Raw genomic sequence first — 19153 nt, forward strand, 5'->3', positions numbered from 1 at the left:
CCCACTCAGCAGCTCTAGCTCGTAGCAGCCGTTTCAGGACCTTCTATGGACCTCACATGCCAGAGTCAAACTTCCCCGTTGACTGGGAATACTTGATCACCAACACCGTGCCTCCAGCCTTCAACACGCGAGGTGGACGACGATTCTGGTTAGCATAGGCATCCTGCCGGGACTGATTTCACCTCAGCAGCTTACTTGCCCTGGAGCGTCACGTTTCACGCCATGCCACTCGATCAAGCCGTGCAGTTTCAGCAACCATTGTGTGCTGGTGAGGAACTCTGGAGACCTGCTTGTTTGATATACAAACCAGGCAGTGAACCACATGCTTGACTACGAACTCACGTAGCCCAAGAAACTAGAGGTACTTCAGGGTCAGGTCCAGAGTCTTTTCGACAAAGACTTGCAGCAGACTAAGACGGTATCACAAAAAACACGCTTCCGCTCCTACTGGTGAGTAGCGGTAATAGAGCGTAACACTTTAGTACACATACCGATGAGAGTCTAGCTGTCCCACTTACAGATACTCGACGAGCGTGTCCTGATCTGCGACCTGCACCATCTAAACCCAGTTGCTCGGCTTGGTTATGCCGTTGACTTAAAGGGTTGCAGCTAAGATAGTCGCCATAACACATCATCGTGCGCTTTTAGTACTCAAAGGTGAAGATGAAGTCATGGAAATAAATCCACTTACGGGTAACGCGCAGAAGCAGCAGCGCTCGGTGGCTGTGAAAGCGTTGTAGTTGGTCACACCCTTAAACTGAAGACAAACCAAATGGTGGCGGAAGTTGCTTCCAGCACGTAGGAGTACTACCTACTCACTGCACCCTGGGTAAACCTTGCTAAAACAGGCGACCACACGCTTCTTGCCGTCGTTGTGGGTCCACCTCAGCGCCGGGCCATAGCCGATGCTGCTGAAGTCAGTGTGCACCTCTGTTGGCAAATCTGTCAAGACTGCTACCTTGGACTCAGTGGTGAGTCGCCGAGTGATGTCCTGAGATACCTTTTCCTGCTCTGGCCTCAATGAAAAGGAACCTCTTTTTCCGACAGACGTGCAAGGCAGGCTGTCTGGATAGCATACTCCTCAACGTAGCGCCTAAAGTACCCAGCTAGATCTTAGATTGCCAGATTTGTTTGATGTACTCAAGGGGTAAGGACTTTACCTACGTTATGGCCTTGTCTTAAAGACTCGGCCTCGCCTGACCCTAACAAATGAATCTGATCAAAATGGCAAAATCGGAAACAATCGGTAACGGGAATTATCAGATTTTCTAAAAGAGTTGAATCTACCCACGTTACATTATTTACGAACGCACTACAGTGCGTCACTGACTCGCATATTATACGAAACACAAGTCCAAGACGGTATGCGTAGGTAACGTGATTTACTACAACACATACCTATCGAAATCATGGACACTAACTTTAAAAAAGAACATTCTCACCAATCAGCTCGTACAAGGGCTCGGCAGCGTTTATGCAAGCCCCACGGCACGCGCGGCATCGTGCCACAATACCAGTGAGCCGCCATGTTTGCGAGAGGCACCATAGCCCGCAGCGGCGCACGCAGCGCAGTACCACCAGCGCGCCGTCACGCTCGTGCAGAGTGCAGAGAGGCGCGGCAGCGGCGCGGCACGACGCAGCAACTCCAGTGCGCCGTCTCGCTCGCCCAGACCGCAGAAAGGCGCGGCAGCGGCGCGGCACGGCGCAGCAAAGCCAGTGCGCCGTCTCGCTCGCCAAGACCGCAGAAAGGCGCGGCACCGGCGCGGCACGGCGCAGCAAAGCCAGCGCACCGTCAGGCTCGTGCAGAGCGCAGAAAGGCGCGGCAGCGGCGCGGCACGGCGCAGCAACGCCAGCGCGCTGTCTCGCTCGCCAAGGGCGCAGAAAGGCGCGGCAGCGGCGCGGCACGACGCAGCAACTCCAGTGCGCCGTCTCGCTCGTGCAGAGCGCAGAAAGGCGCGGCAGCGGCGCGGCACGGCGCAGCAACGCCAGCGCAGCGTCACGCTCGTGCAGAGCGCAGAAAGGCATGGCAGCGGCGCGGCACGGCGCAGCAACGCCAGCGCATCGTCACGCTCGTGCAGAGCGCAGAAAGGCATGGCAGCGGCGCGGCATGGCGCAGCAAAGCCAGCGCACCGTCAGGCTCGTGCAGAGCGCAGAAAGGCGCGGCAGCGGCGCGGCACGGCGCAGCAACGCCAGCGCACCGTCACGCTCGCCAAGAGCGCAGAAATGCGCGGCAGCGGTGCGGCACGGCGCAGCAACGCCAGCGCGCTGTCTCGCTCGCCAAGGGCGCAGAAAGGCGCGGCAGCGGCGCGGCACGACGCAGCAACTCCAGTGCGTCGTCACGCTCGTGCAGAGCGCAGAAAGGCATGGCAGCGGCGCGGCACAGCGCAGCAACGCCAGCGCAGCGTCACGCTCGTGCAGAGCGCAGAAAGGCACGGCAGCGGCGCGGCACGGCGCAGCAACGCCAGCGCAGCGTCACGCTCGTGCAGAGCGCAGAAAGGCACGGCAGCGGCGCGGCACGGCGCAGCAATGCCAGCGCAGCGTCACGCTCGTGCAGAGTGCAAAAAGGCATGGCAGCGACGCGGCACGGCGCAGCAACGCCAGCGCATCGTCACGCTCGTGCAGAGCGCAGAAAGGCATGGCAGCGGCGCGGCACGGCGCAGCAACGCCAGCGCACCGTCACGCTCGTGCAAAGTTCCAAAGCCCGCAGCCAAGCGTGCAGCATTGCGTCGGAACATTCGAGAAAAGAAAGATAAATGTGAGCACTATGTTCGAATCATGTTCGAATATAACTATTTCCCAGTTGGTTTATTACATCTGTCCTTATTACGACAGGTCTACCTATTCATACAACGATCTAACACCACATGAAGATTGATTTCTAATCTTATGTCGGGAAGCTCAATTTTTTTTTTTCTCATGGCAAAAATAATTGTTGAGCAAAAACTCATCTACCTACATTACGGTTACTCTTTTTATAAAAATAACACTGAACTGCATCAAAACCGATGTTTAGGTACACTTTGTGATCCTAATTTTCACACAGAAAACAGCGTGATTGGAAAGTACTATGACTAAGACTACGCTTTCTAGTCTTAAACTGCAAATTTAAATTGCGGGTATCTTGGTGAGATACTTCATGAAGTGACTAATGGACCGACATAGATGTTCTTAATCTCAATATCGACCTCTCGTGGGCACAGCGGAATAAATTCCGTTTTAAAATTGATCTAAGACTGATCATAACAAAAACCTTTTGTACAAGTTCCACTTTACGAAACTACCTCCCGGCTATGCCATCGGTTGAGGTTACGACATGATCAAGTTTTTTACACCATGCATCAACATAATTAAAAATCGAGACCAAAAATAAAGACATGGTTGGATCTCACCTGGTTAATTCCACTACGTTCCACTAATTGTACGACACCGACTTAGCACGCCTTTGTTCATTATTCAATTTACGTGAATTACTTTTATACTTAAATCGATTAGCAGATTTAGACGATGGCATTATTAATTCACAAAAACACGTAGGGTAGACGTGAAAACTTTTAGACAAAAAATCAATTTGGACAAGAACACTTGAACTAGATTCGTTCACGTGACCAATACGTGCTTAGCCATAAAGCCAAAGGTATAGGTACCTACTTGATTCTAAAGATTTAATTGCAGTAACTTCATCTTGTTCGGAACAAGGTGCAGAAACGGGAGTGTTGCATTCTGTTTGAACGGTCACAGTGTTACCGAGACGATTAATATTACACTCGCGTTTAGTTACTACAGAGGTTAAACTATTTTCGACAAGTCTCGACACGTTTTTCTCGATCGCGGAGTATTGATTCATTATTGAGTGCAACGTTTGGATAAAAACACGACTAAGTGCGTGATCTCGCGACCTACATCTAGGCCCTGCTGTTTCACATCCACGTGGTCTGCTTCGAGAACTTCGAGTTTGATCACGGCACATCACGGCTACGATCGCGGTTACGATACCCGCGATCCGACATTGTACAAGAAAAACAACAAAAATTTAAAGGTTAGAATTTTGTTCCAATTTAAGCAAACTGATTGTCAGTGACTAGATTTTAACTATAGTGGGCTATTGAATAGGAATCCCACTTCTGAATTTAGGTACAGAAGTAAAATTCAATTTTGAAAAAACACAATTTACTAACACAAAACCAAATACTTTTACAATTATCAAACTTTTAATGATTGGAACAAAATTTAACACGAAAGACACAAAAAGTAAAAGTCAGTAATAAAGAAAAACATAATTCAAACCAGACCACGATGAATACAGCACAAAAATCAGTAGCGAAATGAGCCCAGTGCTCGGGCGCGCTCAGCTTTTATAGCTAAGCTCATTAAGAGAGGTGGCGTGACCTAAGAATATATAGATAAACGAAGGTCTGGCACGCGCTGACTCTCACTCTCTCTCAATTAGATAGATATAATTTATGAAGTTTACATGAACATTAATTAGTTTATAATATGCTATAATATATAAGTTACCTGCGGGTAATAGAATACATAATGATGTTGCTCGAGACAGCGCCACCTCTACAAACACGGATTTGCCTTGCGGGCATAATCGGCTAAGTGGGCCTGATCTTGTTGATATAGAATTAGCGGCTATTATAAACAATATAGTGTGATAGCCTAGCGGTTAGGACGTCCGCCTTCTAATTGGAGGTCGGAGGTTCGATCCCGGGCACGCACTTCTAACTTTTCGGAGTTATGTGCTTTTTCTCTCTCTCTCTCCGGTCGTTCCTTCATTGCTGAAGATCCTGGTCCTGGCAAACTGCCCTCGAATGGCTTATCTGTTTCCATCGGCTTCTGTCGGTGGCCATTTTTACAATGTGATGAAATCCACACCTGCTGGACTCCTTTAGCTGGTCGGACCACCTAGTTGGTGAGCGGCCTCTCGGTCTTTTGCCCTCAGTGTTGCCCGTCATTATGAGCTTTTCTAAGCTGTCGTTCCCCCGCCGTATGATGTGGCCGAAATATGAGAGTAATCGTTGGTAACATATGGAGGAGAGTCGAGCAGTGATCCCGAGTTGCGAAGGGATAGACACGTTTGTGCGCTTGGCAGTCCACGGAATCCGTAGCATCCGCCTCCAAAACCACATTTCAAACGCATCTATTCTTTGCCTTTCTCTTGCTTTGATAGTCCATGTCTCTACTCCATACATAAAAATTGGGAAGATTAAGGCACGAACGAACGCGCGTTTTAAGTAATTAAATATCACTTGCTTTATCGGTGAAGCAAAACATCGGGAGGAAACCTGCATGCCTGGAGTACTCCATAATGTTCTCAAAGGTGTGTGAAGTCTACACAATCCGCATATGACCAGCGTGGTAGACTATGGCCAAACCCCTTCTCACTCTGAGAGGAGACCCGTGCTCTGTAGTGGGCCGGCGATGGGTTGATCATGATGATGATGATGATAAACAATATTATAATTTGTAGCAAAGTGTACCTTATACACGCGTATAATACAGTATAACCACTAGCAAAAACTTAGCGTTAATTGTTATACTACCTAAACACAATCCAATAGCAATAACCATTTGTCTCATTTTGTAGTTATAGTGATTTAGTATTTTTCAAACCCGCAATGTATAGCGTGCAAAACTCGGGTCAATGCCCCGCTTACCACGCAGCATTGACTCCGAGTGACCTACTCGGGATGATCATAATGATTTAATAATATGCTTTTTAATTTTTTCGCACTCGAAAAATATCTGAACCGTTAATTTTTCCCGCCATTTACCCACCGTTTACCCCAACTCGTACCATTTTTAACCCCCCGCGACGCGACGTGACGAAAACACCCCCCAGGGCCTGTAAATTTCTTTAAACGCTTCTCATTACTCGCAATAGCCACATAACAGTTTAACCCTTCAAAGCAGATGGGGTCCTTTTTAACCACCACAAAGAACGGGAACAGTGGAAGCGAAGATATTGTGAGCTATTATAATTATTTCATGCTATATTCGAGTCCTTGACTGAAGTTTAAGTAATCATAAAATTCAGAGAGGTTCTGAAATCCTAGAATCCTAGAAGTTATAAACAATAAATAACCAATATTAGCTATTTCCCACGCTTTTATCCATGTAAAATTCGTAAAAGAGTGATTATGTCATGGAGTTGATAGATCAGTCAGTCAGTCGACTGACTGATCTATCAACGCACAGCTCAGACTACTGGACGGATTGGGCTGAAATTTGGCACGCAACCTATTTATGACGTAGGCATCCGCTAAGAAAGTTTTTTGAAAAACCAACCCCTAAGACAAAGTCGCGAGCAAAAGCTAGTTAATAACATAATCAATCCTATCTGTAATCTGTCGATAGGTTACTTAGCAACGTTTTTATTTTCAAAAATTGTATGTTCTTTTTCAATAAACCAATTACAACTTATCGATAGATTACAGGTAATTTATTCCAGTTATTAGACCTGTAATTTTTTGTAAGCAGAATTAGCTACATTGGCGAATGTACAGTATGCGGCTGAAAGTAATGGACATCGGCCTTTAGAATGACATTTCGGCTTTGTAGAGCGTTGTCTCTGTCACTCATATCTATATGACGTTTTATCGGTCTCATCAACAGAGACAGCGCTCTACAAATCTGCTTTCTTCTTCTAAAGGTCGATGTACATTACTTTCGGCAGCGTACTGTAAGCTCTAATTCGCTCAGAAGTGGACCACCATCCTTATAATCTGCGTAAGTCGTCAAAGCAACGACGTCACCGCATCACTCCACATTATTTTCATCGTATTAGGTTCAGACAGATATTGCTTATGCATCACATAAAATGCACGCCGAGCGAGGCCCCAACTGGGAACTAGATTTGAGGATTATTTGTTAATTCAATTGAATGTTTCCATATTTTGTACAGATACCATTTTTTCATATATTATCAATATTTGGGATATTTTTTTTAATGATTCATTGATGGATTTATTTTTCTTCTCTCTTTTTAGGTCTTTTTGGTCCATTGTCTAGCATGCGAAAAATAAAATATGGGTGTTTTAAAAATAAAGTTTTGACCTGTTACTTTGCCGAGAAAAATACAGTGAACTGGTAATAAACTGCCAATTATTTGGATTTAGATATATTAATTTAATCCATAATGAATTCCTTTTCATTCGATTCTAGACTTTATCTGACAAGCAATAAGCAAGCAATTATACCTTCTAAAATTCCGTCTACCTTTACCAATTTGATAGAGATCTACACATTTAAAAAAAACAATGCATAGAGTGGTAGCTAAGGTAGGATTGCCTCGCGTATTTTATAATATACTATTGACAGAGTGAACTAGAGTGAGGGGACTTATGGTTTGATCCGGAAGTCCTGAATCGACGATATGTCAAATATTAGGCTATATTATAGTGACGTGAAATCAAAGAGAAATAGGGCTACCTGCCAGTAACGTCGAGGCTTCGACGTTTTGTTAGTAGTTCCCTAACTATCGATTTTTTTTTGTAACTTTTCGATTATTTCTGTTGCCACTGTGTCAAATTGGTTATCACTTTCGTATATATTAAGGACGCAGGAATTATTGCTGGTATTAATTTTTATAAATTTTTTCAAAGTTAGAGGAGAGGTGCTTGTCTGTGATCAACCCATGACCGTCCGAATAGGAGGCCGACGTCTTTACCACTAGGCTATCACCACTTATTTAATTTTGAAAAAATGTGTACACAAAAGCAACCCTAAGGAAGGAAATGGAAAAACTTATTTTTAAAAGAATGCGACGGAGTAATTTTCAGAACACACTCCGGATTCAAAGAACTCATTGTGTTGAGTAGCAAAAACTGCGGGCGGTCAACTAATACGTTTGGAATAGGACTCAGCCCTACCACTATCTTAAAAACTTTTACAATCAAAACTCAACCCTATCATTGCGCAGCTAAGGTTCAAAGTAAGTTAAACCATTTCCGTATATCTGGAGGTGCAGATTTTTTAAGTGATATTCAAATTAGATTTTATGTGATTGATTTTTAAGGTTGATTTTTGAATGATTGTAAGATATTTGTAAATATTTTCAAATGCAATGAATCAGCAAACTAATCAAAGGTCACGTGACGCGACCCGTTGCTGCAGTTTCTGTCACATGTTATAAGCTGTATTTATTTTCTTATTTTCTACTAGATAATGCCCGCGGCTTCGTCCGCGTGGATTTAGGTTTTTTAAAAATCCCGTGGGAACTCTTTAACTTTCCGGGATAAAAAGTAGCATGTCCTTCCCCGGGATGTAAGCTAACCTTGTACCAAATTTCATCAAAATCGGTTGAACCGTTGGGCCGTGAAAAGCTAGCAGACAGACAGACAGACAAACACACTTTCACATTTATAATAATATTAGTATGGATTTGAACTTTGGTTGTATTTATTGTCCCTCACTACGCTTGCTTATACGCACCTCTACGACAGGCATAGCCTACCACTTGCTAGGTTAGGGCTATGTCAGTGACATAAGACAATGGTTGTCCTGCGGATCTCCTCATTTCGGATCTTATCCCTCAGGGAAACTTCTTATATATAGCCCTCTCCATAGCGCGCTGAGCGACTTTGAATTTGTCGACTAGGTCGTCGAAAAAATGTAACAAACATCGCTGAGTCAACAATACCGTCCCCTCCACCGAATTGCGATTCATTTCCGTAAAATAAACATGTATACTGTGGATACGTGAACACACAGAATTGCAAATCGACCCGTTAATCTAATAAGAGGAGCCAAGCTCTACGGTTCATTTGCGAAAAAAATGTGCCGAATCCTCTTTTTTAGGGTTCCATAGAAAAACAAGAAACAAATAAAAACGTTTATTTTACAAATTGTACCATATATCACATGCTATACTCAAAAGCTTTTAGTGTCTGTTGGGAGGCTTCGGCCTTAGCTAGCTGCTTCCCTACCGTGCTGCCAAGCGATATGGGGTATGTGGGTTTAATAAAACTGCTAAATCCTTACCAAGTTAACTTCGCTTCCATCTTAGACTGCCTCGTCACTTTATTTTTTAATAATCACAATTAAATTTCGAATATTTTTTGAAAACTTGTTTGTGATTGGTCGGTGACTCAAAATGGTTAACGTCCTCTGAGATTTTGTTATCGTTTGTGTGGGATTACGTAACAGAGACAGCGCTATACTAACTTCTTACCATGTACAGTGTACAGCAAAGCTACGGAACCCTACCTTAGGCGTGTCCTGACTCGCACTTGAACAGTTTCCATATTACTCCAGGGGACCTGACGTTGACAAATACAAAGGCATTTCCCGTCTGCGGCGCTTATTTTTTTATATTTGAACAGATAATGTATATTGGTCGTTTGAAAAATTCAAAGTGCGAGCGACGGATTAATGCAGTGTCATATTTTCTGAGTGTTTCGTTTCCGCTTTTTTATACCATTTGGTAACCAAACGGTATTAGATTGTTTTATTTTATAACTAGCTTATGCTTGCGACTTTGTCCGGGTGGACCACACAAATTTCAAACCCCTATTTCACCCCCTTAGGGGTTGAAATTTCAAAAACCCTTTTATTAGTGGATGCCTACGTCACAATAGCTATCTATCTGCGTGCCAAATTTGAGCCCGATCCGTCCCGTAGTTTGAGCTGTGCATTGATAGATCAGTCAGTCAGTCAGTCACTTTTTCCTTTTATATTATTTTATAATAATATGTGAAATATAATAAACATTATGTAAATATAGCATTATACCTATACTTCATGATTGTTTTATTTCTTACAATTAATAATTCAAAGTGTTGGAACTAAAAACTTTTTGGACAATCTAACAAACTTACATCGATTAAAAAAGTGCACAGAAAACTTAGGAAAATTACATATAAAAAATACATTTGCACCGAATAATTGAGGAATAAATTTTGGAACTTTTGAAAGTCAGTTAAAAATTAACGACCTTTTCAAAGAAAAATCAAACTAAAACACTTCAAAATCATCCTGAAATTCTCGCTAGTCACCATTTAAAATCTTAATCGTTTCACTAATAAAATTATTCAAAGTACCAACTTAATGCCAGTCCACAAATTGAATTTAACCGAGAAGCATCTGCAGTAAAGGGGTTAACTCGTCGATGACTCGACGGCTGTAAAGAAATAACCGAATTAAACCTAATTCGATTAACAATGAATCGTAGCGGAATTTGCTAGAATGGTATGTCATTTAACCCTCTAACAACGTTACGTATTTAAGAAAGGGTTACAACAAAAATCCATGTTACTATATTACTTTGGTAATAATTGTCTGGCTTACTGTTAATTATTACTGTAATTTATTTTTTAAGCGGATTAATTGTGATTAATCGGCCTCCTATTCGAGAGGTCCGAGGTTGATTCCCGGGGACGCATCTAAATATATAAAAGGATTAACTGACTTACTGATCTATCAACGCACAGCTCAAACTGCTGAACGGATCGGGCTGAAATTTGGCATGCGGATAGCTATTATGACGTGGGCATCCGCTAAGAATAGGATTTTTGAAAATTCAACCCCTAAGGGGGTTATATAGGGGTTTGAAATTCGTGTAGTCTACGCGGGCGAAGTTGCGAGCATAAGCTAGTCTTTAATAATGATACTTAGTTTGGGTTGAATTTGATAAAGTAATTCATCATCATCATCATTATCAGCTCAGTACGCATTGTTCGAAGGCTTTGGTCTTCAAGCACTGATAATTTTTTGCCGAGAAGATAATCTCAAAGCTTTATTTAAACTTAACAAAATATTATTACTTATTAAAGTTAAGTATCAAACGCCATTGTTACCATGTTGCTTGGTAGTTTAATCTCACCGCACATCAACGCGACTCGTGCCCCTGACAGCACAATACATGTGGAGTAACTTTATAAGACATCACATACACTTGCGACATGATAACCCAACTCAAAATTATGGCACAAGTATGGAGTTTTATAGCTCTTCATATTTCAGCATCGATTTTGAATTTGAAAGTCTAGGTAATATACCTACAAGTTCATTATCATCATCAACCGATAGACGTCCACTGCTGGACATAGGTCTCTTGTAGGGACTTCCACACGACACGGTCTTGCGCCGCCTGAATCCAGCGGCTTTCTTCGACTCGTCTGATTTCGTCCGTCCACCTAGTGGGGGGGTCTTCCAACACTGCGTCTTCCGGTGCGAGGTCGCAATTCCAGCACCTTGGGACCCCAACTTCTATCGGTTTTACGAACTATGTGCCCTGCCCATTGCCACTTCAGCTTCGCAACCCGTTGAGCTATAGCGGTTACTCTAATTCTCCTACGAAGCCTCTCATTTCTGATTTGATCACGTAGAGAAACTCCAAGCATAGCTCTCTCCATCGCCCGCTGAGTGACTCTGAGCTTTCTTATGAGGCTTTCTTATGGTACCTACAAGTACCTGTATTTTAGCTGCATTGTAGCTGATTCTTTAAAACTGCTAAAACATATTTATGTAGCAAATTATAAAAATGTTTACCTAAGTTCAGATTCAATATTAACATTTTACTCTTTCAACTAAATGAATTGAAGTCTACGACACAAATGTCACCATCATGTGAAACTCCATACAATATTAAGTTGCGTCTTAAGGCTAGCGTCTTGTTACAAGTTCATATTAAATTAAACTGAGACCTGAAGTCATTAGGAGACGTCGAATGCATTCGCAGGGTTAACGCTAAATTGTTAGCAATTTCAAATGTGGTCAATGTGTTTAGACGAAGTAATATATTACAACAATATACCTAATCTTCCAAAATCCCTCAGTGCTTGAAGACCAAACTCTTCGAACAGTGCGTGTTTCCAGTGATGACATATGGATCCGAAACATTATGGTCGCTAACTATGGGCCTCATAAGAAAGCTCAGACACTCAGTGGGCGATGGAAAGAGCTATGCTTGGAGTTTCTCTACGTGATCGAATCAGATACGAGGAGATCCATAGGAGAACTAGAGTAACCGACATATCTCAACGGGTTGCGAAGCAAAGTGGCAATGGGCGGCACATAGTTCGTAAAACCGATAGACATTGGGGTCGGATGGACGGACAGCGGTGACAACCTTCGGGTACAGAACCCTAAAAAGACTGATTATATTCTGAAGCAGATAAATAAAATAAAATCTTCTATAACATAAAAATGAATCACTAAATGTGTTGGTCATCGCAAATCTCAAGAACAGCTGAACCGATTTCGCTAATTCTTTTTTCATAATATTCCTTGAAGTACGAGGATGGTTCTTACGGAGAGAAAAATTTAAAAAATTTGAATCGACTGTTAGGCAGAATGAAGTTTGCCAGGGCAGCTAGTAGTGTTATAAATCTACCCCCGCGATGTCCCATAAATCAACCCCTATAAAAGAGCTACGAGTAAAACATCAAACTTACATACTAATACGAGTTTGATTGGTATTTCTGTACATCTGCCTCCAAATCGACCGCAGCCTATAATTTGTAAACATTAGTTAGGTAGGTACCACTTTCGAGTCATCATTCATTAGGTAGGTAGGTAAATTGTGATGACTTCATCAAAATGATTGGAACTTGATTTTATGAATGACTAGCTTATGCCCGCGACTTCGTCCGCGTGGACTACACAAATTTCGAACCCCAGTTTTACCCCCTTAGGGGTTGAATTTTCAAAAATCCTTTCTTAGCGGATCACAGTTATCTGCATGCCAAATTTCAGCCCGATCCGTCCCAGTACTTTTTTTTTTAAAGAATACCTATTAGCCATGTTAAATGACTAATATTCCTCTTTCCTCTCCAACTAAGCGTCAGGCTTGTGCTAGGAGTAGGTACGACAATAGTGCAACGGGCGGGGTTTGAACCGTCGACTTTTCGGTTTTCATTCCACCCCTTTACCGGTTGAGCTATTGAAGCTCTAAAGAGCTCTTGAGCTGTACGTTGATAGATCAGCCAGTCAGTCAGTCAGTCAGTTATTCAGTCACCATTTCCTTTTATTATGAACTAGCTTATGCCCGCGACTTCGTCCGCGTGGACTACACAAATGTTAAACCCCTATTTTACACCCTTAGGTTTGATTTTTAACTATGAGATTTTTACATGAGCTTAATAAAATATGTCATACTGCTAATTGCAAAAATATTAACAACAAAACTTCTTTATAGACACTTCAAAACTGACAGACTTTCATACAAACTTCAAACCCCTATTTTACCCCTTTAGGGGTTGCATTTTGAAGAATCCTTTCTTAGCGGACGCCTACGTTATAATAGCTATCTGCATGCCGAATTTCAGCGTGATCCGTCCAGTAGTTTGAGCCTTTGATAGATCAGTCAGTCAGTCAGTCAGTCAACTTTTCCTTTTATATATATATAGATGATATTTATTTATTTAATTCATAAACCGTGCCACACGTCACAGTTCCGTCAACTTTGATAATCAATTTTACGTAACCAGCTACGAAATAAGATTAATATTTTGTCTTTTCGTAACTGGTTAGGTATTATTTACCTCCCACCAGAATATTTTTTAAACATACTTGAATATTTTAATATTTGTACTATGATGAAACACGTAGCGACGTCATTTTCTTTATAAATTCTCGCTAAACCGCTCGAGCAGAGTAAATTTACTTAATTTTGCGTAATTTCACAGAAAAATTTAAGATCGGGCCATCTTTTTATTAAAATTAACCTTAGGGATGAAAGTTCATAGGAAATTCTATCGTTTTTCAAATTAAATCAGCAGTAGTTTTCTGTTAAAAACGAAGAAATAAATACCTACGTAAGCATTTTAGAACTCTTGTACACTATTACTGATTTAAAAAAAAACTATTGGAGCCAAATCGGGACGGGTTAGTTAGTAATTTGTTAACATACTTGAACATTTAGTACAATGTTAAAATATTCAAGTATGTTTGGCTCGGCTTTGCTCGAGTGGAATTTTTGAAAATCGCTAATGGAGTGAAATTTTCAAAAATTCTAAAATACGTAAGTAAGTATTTCTTCATTTTAACTGAAAACCAAACATATTTGAATATTTTAACATTATAAATATTAAAATTATTCTCAAGTAGGTATGTTATGATGAAAGTAAGTTAAAACACGTAACGAAATCATTTTCTTTATAAATTCTCGCCAAATTGCTAGTGCGGAGTCAATTTACTTAATTTTTCCGATCCGCAGGTAGAGTGCATAACCAACGAACAGATGTTTTGCATTTGCATTATCAAGGAGCTAGCTGCTAGAGCCACCTGCGCTTCATCCAGGTATTAAATTTTATTCCGAACCCACTTTAGGTTGAAAGTCTCTCGTAATAGTACCTATATTGTTACTAGATGATGCCCGCGACTCCGTGCGCCTGAATTTAGGTTTTATAAAATCCCGTAGGACCTCTTTGATTTTCCGGGATCAAAAGTAGCCTATGTCCTGCCCCGGGATGCAAGCTATTTCTGTACCAAATTCGGTTAAACGGATGGACGGTGCCCACTAGCTGGACTGGCGTCATTAAACGGATCAAGCCATTGGTTTCTGGTGGCCCAAAACCGTGGCGTATGGAAGTCCTTACAAGAGACCTACAGTACAGCACTGACCGTCTATCTGTTGATAATGGTGATATAGATATGCACCTGGCCCTTAAAAACTTTCAAATCTCGTTAAAGATAACCTATACCGACTCTTAGGTACATATTTGTTCCGGATAGTAAAGCATTACAATAGCCATATCGGCTGAAACGATTCGACAGTTTTATTGACCATCCACTTCTGAAAGGTTTATTTGAAAGTGCAATGCTGTGTACGCGGAATGGCTGGAATAATAAAACATCTATACAACTTTTATGTTATGCTAACCTCAAAGGCTTTTCTGGGATGTGCATGAAATCTGACTGGGATATCTTTAGATTTCGCTTCTTTTATCCCTATTCTAATATGCATATTACCTGTTATCTAGATGAAAAATGTTTGAAGAAAAATCTTGCCCTCTACTTTTTCACTTTATATAGATAGGTACTAAGTATAGTACGTAACATGTCGAGATGGCACTCGGGAACGCCCCGCACACCCGTACAGCCCCGCGCTAACCCGGTACGGGCGAGCGCGGGTGACGGGCGGGTGTGTGGGGCGTCCCCCCGCCTCATATCCCGATCGCCATCTCGACCTGTCGCGGACTATATGCCTAACGCATAAATCTTTGACTGCGTTGTTGTTCTAGTAGGTATCCTATTCGGCTCCTGCTCCAGAATTTCCCACTTATCTTATGTGTGTATTTCTTATGTGAAATACATATTATTTTAAATTAAAATATTGTATTGCAGCTATACTAGTTGTATACTGCAACAATGGGCGAGCATCAAAAAGTTAAATTAACTACGGATACTGAGCGATTCCTATATACGAAACTCACCCAAGTGTCAGAAGAGAACGTGAATATTTATAAAGCACTAAAGGAAAAAAAGCTGGAAAATGAAAACCTTCAGCTCAGTATAAAAACCATGAATGAGCAGATTTTAGAGCTGCAAAGGCAAATTGAAGCCCTGTCAGGATCGAAATCAACTAGATATTCCGAGCATATTGGCTCTACTCAAAAGAGCTCAACTGAACCGGTTGATTACTGTACTGATGAGGAAGAGCTCGCTAAAGAAACTGAATGGATTAGAGTAAAAGGCAGGAAAAAAAGGAAGTTGAACACGTCTCCCATTCAGACTCAGGAATCTGATACTGAAAATAAACATGAAGGAAGGAAACCTAAAAAAATGCCTCAGCCGCCCCCCATTATCGTATCGGCTGTGATAGACTATCAATCGTTTTACGATTTAATAACTGCAAGTCTGCCGAGTGACAACTCATCTGAGGACTCATTCACCGTGAAGATGATGGGTAAGGAGACAGTTAAAATTAATACAAAAAATGAAGACGCTTATAAAACTATTAGTAAGCTCTTAACCCAAAATAATTGTATTTGGCATTCCTACGAGAATAAGCAGGAAAGGCCAATAAGAGTTATGGCAAAAAAAATTGCATTATACATGCCAACCGAGTAGAATAATGGAAGACCTCACAAATAAAGGATTTAAAATAGAAGACGTGGCAAACAAATTAAGATGGCAGAGCAAGGAGCCACTCAATATGTTTATGCTTACGTTTAATCACGATGAGGATATCAACAAGATCCACAATATTAAGTCTATCCTAGGATGCAAGGTAGAAATACAACCCCTAAAAACATCGAAGTTAGTACCTCAATGTAAAAGGTGTCAATCTTATGGACACACACAAAAATACTGCTCTCGGGAACCACGGTGTGTAAAATGCACCGGAAAACACCTCACTAAAGACTGCAAAAAACCAGCAGATGAGAAACCAAAGTGTGTGCATTGCGGTGGATCACACCCAGCAAATTATAGGGGGTGTATGATAGCCAAAGAAATGCAAAGCATAAGAAAAAATAATACTAAAAAGTCATCAGCACCATATAGACAGCAACAAGAATCCGCAGCAAGTAGAGGAAAACTAGGAACTAATGATAATATTACCAAAAAACAAGAGATTCCAAAAAATACTACGTCAAATAAAATGACATATGCTCAAACTGTTGCAGCTAAATCTAACATACAGACAGATAACAATCTTGAAAGTAAACTAGATTCAATTTTAAAATACATGTCTTCCTTTGATGAGCGACTAAAAAAACTTGAAGATAGCACCAAAAAAGCTACAATTAAATCGAAATAATGAATAATAATATCCTCAAAATTATGGCTTGGAACTCTAACGGACTACTCCAACATAAGCACGAGCTAGAAGTAGTCCTGAATATGGAAAATATTGACGTGTGTCTGATATCCGAGACACACTTCACTAAAGAGTCATTCGTTAGATTTAAAGGATATAAAGTCTACCATGCGTTACATCCTAATAATACAGCTAGGGGTGGCAGTGCTGTAATTATCAAAGAAAATCTCTACCACTTCCAGGAAAGCAAATATGAAGAACAAGAAATTCAAGCTGTGGCCATACACGTACAAACAAAGCTGTATCCAATTATAGTAGTAGCTATATATTGTCCGCCAAGGCACTCAGTAAAAAAAGATAAATATGTTAGTTTTCTAGAACAATATGGAAATAAGTTTATCGTAGGAGGTGACTTCAACGCTAAAAATACCTATTGGGGATCTAGATTAACTACGACTAAAGGAAAAGAACTACTAGAAGCAATTAAGCAACTGAAATGTAATGTAGCTAGCACTGGAAAACCAACATACTGGTCGACTGACCCTGGTAAAACTCCAGACCTAATAGACTTCTTTATCTACAAAAATATATCACCTAAATATCTTAGAATTGAAGAACGACATGACATGAGCTCTGATCATTCTCCAATATTACTTACACTAAGCGAAACAATCTTATTTAAAGAATCTACTCCGACCTTAGCAAGTAAAAAGACGGACTGGGAAGGCTTTAAACAAGAACTGAATTACAGCATTAATCTAAAAGTACCATTAAAATGTCCAGGACAACTAAATGAAGAGGTCAATCAATTTGTTGTAGACATACAACAGGCGGCCTGGAAAAATACTCCATCACAATATAAAAATATACCTAAAAGTACAGTGTATCCGAAACATATATTAAACCTAATAACTGAAAAGAGAAGGGCAAGAAATAGATGGCATCAGACTAGATCTCCATTAGATAAAAGAATATTGAATAAACTTACAAAAAAAATCAAGCGCGAAATCAAAAAGTATGAACAAATAACTATGGACAATTACCTTCAAAATTTGACAAATGACCGGAGCACCAATTATTCACTCTGGAAAGCGACAAAGAATATGGACAAGTCACTAATGCATATTCCCCCAATTAAAAAAGAAAACAATGAGTGGGCGATAAATAACGACCAAAAGGCTAAACGATTTGCAGAACACTTAGAGAATATATTTCAGCCATACGAAGGAGAAGAAATTGATAAAGACTCTACTAGGGAAATCAAGGAAGATGTAGACATCAAACTAGTGACACCCAAAGAAATATGTAGAGAAATAAAGCTCAAATTGGGTCCCAAGAAAGCTCCTGGATATGATTTAATTACGAGAGAAATTTTATTAAACCTTCCAAGGAAAGCCATAGTTAAGCTCACCACAATAATAAACGCTGCATTTAGGCTCAGGTACGTGCCTAATGTGTGGAAAGTGGCCGAGGTCATTATGATAGCTAAGCCAGGAAAACCACCTCATGAAGCAACATCATATAGGCCTATCTCTTTGTTGCCTATTATGTCAAAACTATTTGAAAAGCTCCTACTGAAGAGGATGAAACCAATATTAGAAAACAAAAACCTGATACCAGATCATCAGTTTGGATTCAGAGAGAAACATTCAACTATTGATCAAGTACATAGAATTGTTAACACCATAGAAAAAACAATTGAAGAAAAGAAAGTTTGTTCCACGGTATTTCTTGATATTGAAAAGGCTTTTGATAAAGTTTGGCATGAAGGTCTTATTCATAAAATTAGAAACGAGCTACCCAAATCATTCGCAGATATCCTGGAATCATACATAACAGATAGAGCATTTAGAGTAAGACAAGAAGATGCCTACTCTGAGCTTAAATGTATAAAAGCTGGAGTTCCGCAAGGGAGTGTTTTAGGGCCGGTCCTGTACCTATTATATACCTGCGATATTCCAGACCTTGAAAACAATACGATTGCCACTTTTGCTGATGATACTGCCATTATGGCCGTAGGAGGCACACATGAAGAGGCAGTGGGTAACGTACAAATAGCGCTAAATAAAGTCTATAAATGGACTAAAAAGTGGAGAATAAAGCTAAATGAATCAAAGTCAGTTCATATAGATTTCACAAATAAAACAAAAAAGTATCACGCTGTCTTCATAAACGACCAAAAAATCTCCTACGTGGATACAGCTAAATACCTTGGTATGACACTTGATGTGAAGTTGCGCTGGAAAGCTCATGTCAAGAAAAAAAGGAAAGAACTTGATATAAAGTATAAACAGATGTATTGGCTACTTGGTAGATATTCCTCGCTGTCAATACACAACAAGATTCTTTTGTACAGACAAGTCCTGATGCCCATTTGGACTTATGGCATACAGCTGTGGGGCTGTACCAAAAAAAGTAACATCCAAATCATCCAACGGTTCCAAA

The 19153-nt window shown here is 40.9% G+C and overlaps 1 protein-coding gene across 1 annotated transcript; it reads left to right on the top strand.

The window, feature by feature from the left end:
• The first annotated feature begins 1526 nt into the window (after positions 1 to 1526).
• Positions 1527 to 2875, top strand: LOC138403863 (octapeptide-repeat protein T2-like). Its single transcript, XM_069505963.1, has 4 exons — positions 1527 to 1716; positions 1807 to 2004; positions 2117 to 2328; positions 2801 to 2875. The coding sequence occupies exons 1-4, from the start codon at positions 1527 to 1529 to the stop codon at positions 2873 to 2875; spliced, it is 675 nt and encodes a 224-aa protein (XP_069362064.1).
• Positions 2876 to 19153: the final 16278 nt, after the last annotated feature.

This window comes from Maniola hyperantus, chromosome 21 (genome assembly GCF_902806685.2).
Source record: "Maniola hyperantus chromosome 21, iAphHyp1.2, whole genome shotgun sequence".
Lineage (NCBI taxonomy): Eukaryota > Metazoa > Arthropoda > Insecta > Lepidoptera > Nymphalidae > Maniola > Maniola hyperantus.

Excerpts from the sequence above, each read along its gene's own strand:
- LOC138403863 (XM_069505963.1), top strand. The coding sequence starts at position 1,527 with ATGTTTGCGAGAGGCACCATAGCCCGCAGCGGCGCACGCAGCGCAGTA. Across the intron at positions 2,005-2,116 it reads GCCAGCGCAGCGTCACGCTC|CAAAGCCAGCGCACCGTCAG; the intron begins GTGCAGAGCGCA and ends GGCATGGCGCAG. Across the intron at positions 2,329-2,800 it reads GGCACGACGCAGCAACTCCA|TTGGTTTATTACATCTGTCC; the intron begins GTGCGTCGTCAC and ends ACTATTTCCCAG.